The sequence below is a fragment of the Cimex lectularius genome, unplaced genomic scaffold, assembly GCF_000648675.2.
Source record: "Cimex lectularius strain Harlan isolate CLEC.00 unplaced genomic scaffold, Clec_2.1 scaffold16, whole genome shotgun sequence".
Taxonomy (NCBI): domain Eukaryota; kingdom Metazoa; phylum Arthropoda; class Insecta; order Hemiptera; family Cimicidae; genus Cimex; species Cimex lectularius.
The window spans coordinates 489,409-499,440 of record NW_019392679.1 but is presented as its reverse complement, the minus strand read 5'-3'; the positions used below and the strand labels follow the sequence as shown (position 1 = coordinate 499,440).

Genomic DNA, 10,032 nt, shown 5'->3' with positions numbered 1-10,032 from the left:
TTATTATAAGAGATGTAAGTGGTATACAAACCCCAAAGATGATTGGATGTGGAAAAGCAATACAACTGCATCATGCACATTATCACATTTTTAACAAAACAAACTATTTACATCTCATGTTTATCATGTTTATAGAAAACTATGCTAACCTTTTATTTAAAAAAGTACATCAAATATAAAAATATCATTATTGCATAAATAGGTGAACAATGGGTAACAGAGGCTAGCATTTTACTCCGACCCTTTTAAGAATATCCTGTGCTGTAGGTCTCCTATTGGGGTTTTCTTCGGTGCACCACATGAAGATCTCTTTAACCACAGTGTAATCCGGTCCCAAGTAGTCTGGGAGTGGAGGCCTTGTGCCTGTATTGAATTGAAATTGAAAAGTGAATGAAATCAAAACCACAACAGGATAAACATACCGTAGTTGTCCGAAGGGTCGACGATCTGCGATTCGTTTATCTGAGGGTCAGTCTCTTCAAACCCGCTGTGTGGAATCTGGAGGGTCATCATCTCCCATATAGTGAGACCGAAAGAGAATATATCAGCTTTCAAAGTAACTGAGTCACCGATTATTACCTCCGGTGCGCACCAGCATTCAGTTCCGATGTAGTCTTCAGCTTCTCCCGCTTCATCCAGTGGATGGCTTACACCAAAATCGCATAGCTTGACTACATCAAAATTCTCTGGAATATTTTTAGTAAGATATGAAATTTTTTGCTTTAATTAAATTTGAAGGAAAAAAGACAATATAAGAGTGAAAAATGTGCGAAAGAAAAAATATTTAAAAATAGATTATTACAAATTTGTCCATGTTTTTTAAGTTCTTTTCCCCAGTTACAACACTTACACTATTCTACCTCATAGAAAAGCACTGAGAAGTTAAGGTTAAGAGAAACCAGGCACTCAATATGAGTAATTAAGGGATGAGCTGGTCTGGATTCATAGTTTAAGGTTAAATGGGTTCTCAGGATCGGAAAGTGTAGAGAGGGCATGGGCAGTAGGGTTAGAATAGATTGAAAATTTGATGTTGAAATTTTGAAAACCCTGTTGGTCAGTTCATTGACAAAATGAGTGTTAGGATTGTTATGGATAGTGCGGTTGGTGACGTAGTAAGGAGCTTTAATTTTGATTGAAAGGATTGGATGTGCTGGATATTGGATGGCTTGGATGGAACCCCACTGTCCAGCATAGTTGCTGAAAATTAGACATATTTTAAGTTTGTAGTATTAGGTACCTTTAATTAATACATTGAAGGACTTGATGTCACCATGGATAATTTTCTTTTCGTTATGGATGTAATGAAGGGCTTTGGATACGCCGATAATCACTTTCATTATTTCATGAGGAGAAAATGGAGGTATATCCTCCTCTCGTCTCTTTTCAATCAAGTCACCAAGCGAATGTCCTCCTTCTTCCATGGCTAGCACCTTTTTTTGTTTTGTTTTCAACAACATTGAAATTAAAATGTAAAATGTCGGATAAGTCGTCAAATCACCTCACGGCCTTCTGCTGTCGTAAAAGCACGGAAGCCAATTATATTCGGATGGTTCAGCGTCTGCAACAAGTCTGCTTCCTTTTTCAACCGGTGCCTCACATTGGCCCTGATCTTCGGGTTGACTTTCTTCAATGCCCATGGTGACCTCGTGTTGCCCGTTCTGGGAGAACGATCCATGCGGTAGACTCCAACTCCTATTCAATAAACTAATGAGTTTACTCATTAAATGAAGTACAGGTATAACAAGTTTGATATTAAATACATTATTGGATGCTTGTATAGGATTTTTTCAAGATCATTAAACTCCTAAAATTATTGTTCAACATCCTGTTATAATATATAATTTAAATACAAATGATTATTTGGAGATTGTAAGATGTGGTCTGGTTTGACATAGGTTTTAGAAAAACATTTTCTTTATCGTGCCAACGCTTCGATCTTTATTGAGATCATCATCAGAGCATGGGATTTATAAACATTGTTTAAATTTTACAAATACATGTAGGATGTGGGAAAAAATGAATTTATACAATGCTAGAATTTTTAAATTCAATCAATGTATTTGTACTCACTCAAAGTGTTTGTTTTCTGTGTAGATGTGCATCATAGATCTGCATTATAAATCCCAGCCCCTGAAGATGATCTCAATTAAGAACAAAACGTTGGAACGATAAAGAAAATGTTTTTCAAAAACTTACGTCACACCAGACCGCATCTCACAATCTCCATAATATTGGCTAACGGTCACTAAACCCCACACATTAAATACAAATATTGCCAAATAAATGTGGAAAGGCCAATATAACTAAATGCCAAAGAAGTGTGATATAATTAGTAACATCGAACACTTCAAAACTCACATTCTTGAAAAACTGTAGTTATCTTGAACATGCAGAATGTCCAAGGGGTTTTTCAGAATACAACTTACCTAAATAAAATATAATATGGCTCCAGAAAAGTCCTCTATTTTTAAATTATACATAAAACTAACAGTTTTCCAGTACTTACACGATATTAGATAAAGTTCCAGAAGCTGCAAAAGTTTCCCGCACAATTGACGCACTTGCATGGCATTGGATTAAGTTCCAGAAGCTGCAAATGTGTCCTACACAATTTGACGACATTTGCATGGCAATATATTGAGTTTCAAAAGCGTCCCAAACAATACTGCACACCTTCAAGACTATCAAATCAAAACTGAATGAGTTGAAATTTAACCCTGAATGCTGATTACCACCTATTACGATCCATGCCACACTACCTCCGTCATAGGTGTTTTAACATATTTTTAGGTCAATAATGGCATTATAATGGGAGAAGGAGAGAAGAGAAAAGAAACGTTGACTTTAGAATCACCGAAGTAGTTGCTCTTGATATTAATAGCTTAAGGTTTCAAGCATTTTTAGCATCATAATGTAGTGGACAGGTCAGTAAGTTTGGATGTCCTGGCCTTCGTGTCTTTTTTTCTTCTTACCTTTGTCCTGTGTCTTGCCAAGACGCTCTGGTTCTGAATATTTTTCTAACAAGTATATGACAAGATAGTCCAGACCTGTTATTTTTTCTTTGAAATAATAAAATGGTTGTTAGAGAATCTGTTTGAAGAAAAAGCAGAGAAGAAAAAGAAAAGCAGTGCTGGAACTAAAAGAAGTTTTTTCAAACACAGATTCTCGGAGTTCCATAGCTTGGACTGTACTACTTTAGACAAAATATTAAAATGTTTGTTAATTTAATTCATAGATGTTTGTATTTTTTTTGTACTTTTTTAAATATGTATGTACAAAATAAAAACAATTAAATGGTAAAATAAAAGACTGATCATACTTTTTAAAACTATTTTTCAACAAGTTACCTGTCCCGTAGCCGATTTTTTTCAAAAAAGGAGTCGGCGGAACTCTAAAGGGCGAGCCGTTCTCGTCATTAGTCAATAAAGGTGTAAAGCCCGGCGTCTTGTCGCCTGTTGACATCTCCAGAATAAACTAAGTCCGGACAGAAAACGGAAACTACGAAGGGACCCAAAAACGGGCCGTAACACCGTAACTTATCATTTACAAAGAACTCGACGAAGAAAACAAGTTGATGGCGTGTCTCGTGTGTCCTCTTTGGCAATTGGCGTATTGGCGGTTGAAAAGCGGAGGCTTCGATAGTACCAAGCGGACTCGCAACAGGTTAACGTCACGTGTATCCCTGGTGAACAAAATTCGATGATTTTCCTATTCTGTTTATTAGTTTTATTATAAACGGAGACTTTTTTTTTTGCTTCAGTTTTATTGTATAGATCTGAAGTATGAGACTAAAACGTTGGAAATGAAATCAAAACATTTTTTGACGAGGTTATATGAATCTTTGGGGTGCGGGTGTTTTTGAAAAAAAGCCCATTTGTAAGTATATCGGGTTCGATTGCAGGGCCGCTGGATCCCGTTGGAGACCCTACAGTGATGAGCGCCGTGTCAAAACTCGATTCACACACATCAGTGACGTGCAGTGTCGTGATCGGCTTTTTGTTCCACCGGCGGGTTTGACTTTGAAAATATCCTTCTTGGCGACTGTGGCCGTTCCATCAGTGCTGCGGCTGCCGTTGTCACCGGATTGTGATCATCGTTTTTCTTGTTGACGATATTTTACAGTTTTCAAAGCCGTACAACATTAATGACGCAACATTAAGTTCTTGTCCACGAAATGCATTTGTCGTTGCGTTCCCTCCCTGTAAAAGTAAATTTTGTAATGTTCGACTTTCACTCCTCGAATCTACTTCCATGTGCATATATTGTATTTCTTAATGATTAAGAAGTTTAAGTTTTAAGTTATGCAACAAGCAAAATCTTGCTCAGTCGTCCACTAATTCTTAGTAAAGTGTAGCAAATTCCCCTTCCGTCCCCCTCTTGTTCTATGCTTGATGAACACATTTCCTTTTTCTCGCTTGGTGGTTCCTCTTCTTCACCCAAAATCAATGCGATAATCAAAAGTTCATCATCTGAAAACATTGCTCAGGAGGCTGCCTTTTCCTCTTATATTCCCGTTCGAGCGGATGTCCCCCAGGGCAGCTTTCTAGGGCCCATCCTATTCACAATATTCATCCAATCAAAAATACTAAGAAAAATAATTAAACTGTCCCTTCTACGTTTCAAACCTAATGACCTACAAATCCTATTTGTAATTGACATTACTAAATCCCGATACACAAACTTCTACAAAAATTTAAACCTTTCCCCCAACCCACTGTTTAGTCCCAAGAATCTCTCGAGAGATTGACTCACTGTGAGGGAATGTCACTGCTGGGTGTCTTCTATCATTTGTAGCATGCCAGATTGTCATTAAGTGTTGCGTCTAAAAATCGCAGCTGTAAAAACCATAATAAATGTTTAAAAAAAATATATGTAGATAGTATCGAAAATTAGTTGTAATTATACGAAAGTAATAGTTGTTGGAGGTGTTTCTTAATCCAAAGACCACTTTATCACTATGTAACTACGTATAATTATAACTGGCTGGTCGATACTATCAAGAATATAATTCAACTGAGGTTCCGACATACTCATCATGGCCTTTTTTTCAACAGCATTGTACTACAAGAACAACTAGAAGCTGAAAGCTTCAAATAAAGACGAAGTTTACGCAGAACTGACTTTGGATAAACAATAACAAGCAATGTATAATGATAATAATATAAATATTTTAAGACCAAAACTTTTAAAAGAGGCGAAAATTGAAATTGTCTCAAAATGGCTCTCGTGATTTAAATCCGGTGGCTTTTATGGGAAAACTTTTGACCTTCTCCAACAACAAAAACTAATTCCAGATTTTGCATTAAAAATCAAAAATAAACGTGCCATTTGCTTTAACCACACACACCCCATTCCTTTTAAATAAGAATATTTTCTCATAATAGTATTCTGCAATATTATAAGTCAAATTTTTTTTCCGAAAAAAACAACAACAAATAAATCGACTGAATTTTAACTTAACTGTTGAAATATAATTTTCAAACAAGACTTGTGAAAGTGAACAGGCTGACTTTTGTGTCATTAATTCCTAAATGAAAGTTAAACCCACCCTTGGACCGCTTCAACCGAACCTTTATAAAAGGGCTGGTAGAAATTTAGGTCAAATATTTTACACGACGTTCCACGAATAGTTGAAATCATGTTTCTTTTAAGGTAAGCTACAATTTAAACAATTTCAAAGTAATACGATATTTTATGTTTAAGACGATTAATATAAATGTTTGTTCTTTATTTGATTAAAAAAAATTTAATCCGTTTGCAGCAACAATATAATAAAATAGGAAATGTCCAATAAATTTTTTTCTCTGTATTATCCTTATAAATCATAACGTCGAAATAACGATAACACTAAAATTTCCATAGATGATTTCTCATTTAAACCGTTAAAAATATAAATTAAATAATAGAAATTTATTGAATTTTATTAAAAATATTTATTAAACAAAATATTTTATTAAACACATATACGCACACGTGGGAGCAGGATACACCTGGATCTAATCTCTAATATGATCTTTTTTTTAGAAATAAGGCTGTTAGGCAGTTTATTTTATATCTTATTTTACGTGTATCAATCAATTTAAAATGTCAATGAACAGTTTAATTATTTCTAGTTTTATAAAAACGGTGGGCAAATGCGGTTTTTCGTTAAAAATAGAAATGCTTTTGGGGAACGCCTGAATCCTTAAAAATTTACATTTTACAAGAGAAAAATGGAAAAAATACGGACAATAAGAAATTGAAATTGGGCTTTCTGACTTGATATTACCCTACAAAGATTTGAATAATTCATGAGGTCTTAATACTCTCCACATTTTTTTTTATGTTTTCCTTTAGTTTAGTAAAACTGATCTAGACCATCCATTAATTATACATAAAATTTTAATAAATACATATTTACATATTTTTACAAGCCTATTGGTACCAGTAGATTTACACCCCACTATTCCCAAAATTATTAACTATACTAGTTCTTAGGGTTCTATATTTTCAACCTTTTTGATTGTGTAGTAGTTTGGTCGTTTCCATATTCTACGCTGAGGTGAGACGGGTGTTTGGTGGAAATATTTATATCATATCTTAAGATCCCCATGTAAGTCTTTATTCCCTACTTACCAAGGTGCGTATTGATCATATAACGTAAAATTTCCCCTAGTTGATTAAATCGTCATCTTACATAATTGTATGTTAAAATTATAACTAAAAAATGCCTTTTCTCCACTTTCAATGCGAAGCTGGTCTGGAAATGCTTAACCTCCAGCTGGTGGGAAAAGGAAATCAGGTAATTCTTATGTGGGAGCCAGGTTTGGAGGCAATGAACTAGCAAAAACGTAGAAACACGATTAGCCTTCACATCCTTTGTGCCAGAACCGCAAATTGGTGTGCTAAAAGCGGAACAAAGGGATAGAGAAAAAAATGACCAGAGACTGTATGAATTCACCAGGTGCAAAATAATGAAAAAAGTTCATCAATATCTCAATCCGTAAAACAAAAATCTGTTTCTCACTCTCTCAGTAGGCAAGAATCAAGGGAAATATGTCTTAAAGGCCATAGCCCATTCAATGACCACCTCAAAAAAATAGGCAAAACTAAAATAGAAACCTGCTAACTCTCTCATGCCCTTCATAAAGGAGATACTAGATTAGATTAGAAAAAAAGAGTTGGCCTTTTTATGATCTGCTCATCACAACCAATATTATTATCTATTGTCCATCTCCATTGTTTAGAGCTCCTCATTAAGGTTAAAAGCCTTTTTTCAGATACCAAAGCTTTTCAAGCACTCTGGGTGTAACTTTCAAACCTAGACTTTTCCTCTCCCAGGAGTAGGAATGCCAGCATACATAAAACTCACCAACTAAAGAGATGTTCTGCTGGCTTTTCTTTCAGATAATACATAAAGCTCTGCGTCTCTTCATATTACTGGAGTATGCAGTCCAACTAATAGCAGAATGTTAGTTTCTGCGATGGCCCCCCAAAAAATTGTGAATTTTTTCACATGCCTCTGTCCTGGGCTACATTCTCATTGTACCGAAGACTTATTTTAAACCTATTCTCTAATGGTGTCTTTGTTGAACTTTCCTTGGCAAGGGCGATACTAACACAGAGTGAAGTGCTGGTCTATCTTAAGCGTAGTGGACTTTTCAGGATTTGGAAATAAAGTAGGGTTCCACCATCGGTCTTTTAGGTTACAGTGGAATAAAGAGAACTTGGTCACCGAGAAATCAACAATCATGTTGTTAGTTACTGTGTATTGCTAATATGGCCTCTCTATTATAATTACTTTAATATAAATTAATATACTTATAATAATTACTTTAATTACCAATTTTAACCATTTACTGTTATAATTTATATTCACTTATTTTAATTTTTTATTTTACGAGGGTTCACAACAGCAGAGGTCATATAAACCCTCAGGGTGCCAGTGTTTTTGACAAAAAATTAAGTTATTACCAGCTAAACAAATAACACTCAGTTTTCTTTTCTTTAAATTAATTTGCAATGTTGTGAAAGTGATTAATTTTCCTCATTAAACAAGCAAAATAAGATTTCCTCATTAAACAAGCACCTTTGCTATTTTAGAACCAGATTTCCGTAAATAAATGACCGAGTTTTTCCAGCCAAATAATGTGGCAATGAAATTTTTTCCCGTTAATCTTGTTTAAAGCCAAAATTTAAATAGAATCATTTAAACATTTAAAAAACTTGTGAATCAGTATTCAACAAATATGAAAAATATTTAGATTACAATAGTTAAATTATTTGTTTTTCTTTTTTTCTAGGACGTTGGCTTCTTTGATTTACTTCAACTTTATCTGTTTAGTATTATGCGATGTTGAAGGGTTTGAGAACGCTGAAAGCCATCATCCAGTGTACAACCCAGTATTTGTCGAAATGGTAAATAATCTTACTTCAATGTCAAATGATGAGAACCGACGTGAAAATATCAATGTTCCCATCGACATTACGGAAATTTCCAACGATCCAATGGTGAATTTGAAAGACGCTGAAAAAGAAATAAGTGAAATGACATTGAAAAAATTGTCCCATAATGATACATTAGATAAAGATATGAATAATATAAGAAAAGAAAAAATCAAATTGATTTTTCCCACAAGCTCATTTAAGGAGAAATTAAATCTAAATATCTCTAAATCGAGGGTGCATTCCCAGGGTAATGGAACAGACAAATCTACAAACAGTATTAACCAAAATTTGACTGCACAAAATATTTCTCTTGAAAAATCTACAATGGGACATAATAAAGTAGAATCCAGCGGGATTGCATCAATGCCAACGCCGCTAGTTAAGCTTATTCATCCATTTAAAAATTCAGAAGTGATGAGGAGAACGTCAGAAGATCTAAACAGCCAAGAGCTAACCCATTTAGAGCAAACTGTTGTTAATGAAATGATTAAAAAGTACAGTGCGTTAAAGAAAAACTATAAAAATATGGAAATAATAAACAGCAGAGTGAAAGAAGTCCAACAACCGAAAAGGTGGGGAATTTTTAATAATGAAAAAACCATGAGTTTATTAGGAGTTGATTCACCATCACTTTTACGGGGATTCAATTTAACTAAGCCTGGTTTCGGTTTGATATCAACAGATTGGTTAAAAGCAAAAATGCCTCAAAAAGTACTGGAATACCCATCAATTCACAAATTTAGGCCTGGGAGAAAGGAGCAGGAGGTTAAACCAATTTCCACATTGCCAATTATCAGCCCACCTTCAGGCCTAAAAGACAAAAAAACTGTCGACATAACGAACGCCGGAATAAACACATCAGACTTGCAAGTGCCGACAACTGGTCCACCTGACAATAAAAAAGAGGTCTTTACCATAGATCCAGATACTAAAGAGGTCATTTTTGACAGCGGCATCGTCTCGATTGAGTTCTTACACTTTGTCAATGAAAAATACAATGAAGCTCTTGCAAAGTACAACACAGCCTTAACGAATTACAAGGTGTACCAAGAATTGTACAACAAAGCTAAGGAAATGGGCACAATTTAATTTAAATTATGTGTTGATCTCTATTTTCTATATTATTTTGTTTGTTTACATTTCAATGTTTTTTTTTAAACTTACACTTGTATGACTTTTTAAAAATAACATATTATAAAAATGAAACCCCACTCTGATAAGTTTCTGAAATTTGCTTACATTAATGTCTCATCAGTTTCAAAGTATTAAAAGCAAGCAACACATTGTGGCTTAAATCAACCAAAAAAAAGTTTATTGTAAAACGGCCTTCTTGAAGGTAGAGCTCGAGGTGCAGTTTGAGGCTTTAGTGCTCCCCGGGATTAGTGCTATTTATTTAAACCCAATTAATTTGTATATTCTCTTGTATAATTTATATAAAATATAATAAATTAATTTTCTTCTAAAAGTTTTCTTGCCCATTAATTTTTGCATGGTTAATCTTAGTAGATGCAAGTTGTGTGCTTAATATTTTGACTTATCTGGATTTTATGTTCACTCTTCGGCATGCCGCAGACACCTCATTTTTCATCAATTGATAAATTCGGC

At 34.5% G+C, this 10,032-nt stretch overlaps 2 protein-coding genes across 4 annotated transcripts; one reads left to right on the top strand and one right to left on the bottom strand.

Annotated features, from left to right (window-relative positions):
* Positions 1 to 70: 70 nt before the first annotated feature.
* LOC106661450 (lymphokine-activated killer T-cell-originated protein kinase homolog) lies at positions 71 to 3,646 on the bottom strand. Of its 3 annotated transcripts, XM_014384846.2 has the most exons (6): positions 3,348 to 3,646; positions 1,499 to 1,692; positions 1,238 to 1,430; positions 580 to 686; positions 423 to 498; positions 71 to 363 (listed from the first exon to the last, which is right to left on the bottom strand). In XM_014384846.2, exons 1-6 carry the CDS (start codon positions 3,460 to 3,462, stop codon positions 224 to 226), a joined length of 825 nt encoding a protein of 274 aa, XP_014240332.1. In that variant the 5' UTR covers positions 3,463 to 3,646; the 3' UTR covers positions 71 to 223. The 3 variants fall into 3 exon arrangements, with proteins under 3 accessions (XP_014240332.1, XP_014240331.1, XP_024081350.1); XM_014384845.2 differs by having other exon boundaries at positions 423 to 686; positions 3,348 to 3,636; XM_024225582.1 differs by lacking the exon at positions 3,348 to 3,646 and adding an exon at positions 2,507 to 3,205 and having other exon boundaries at positions 423 to 686.
* Positions 3,647 to 3,875: 229 nt separating this feature from the next.
* Positions 3,876 to 9,585, top strand: LOC106661446. Its single transcript, XM_014384839.2, has 2 exons — positions 3,876 to 5,652; positions 8,283 to 9,585. Exons 1-2 carry the CDS (start codon positions 5,639 to 5,641, stop codon positions 9,514 to 9,516), a joined length of 1,248 nt encoding a protein of 415 aa, XP_014240325.1. The 5' UTR covers positions 3,876 to 5,638; the 3' UTR covers positions 9,517 to 9,585.
* Positions 9,586 to 10,032: the final 447 nt, after the last annotated feature.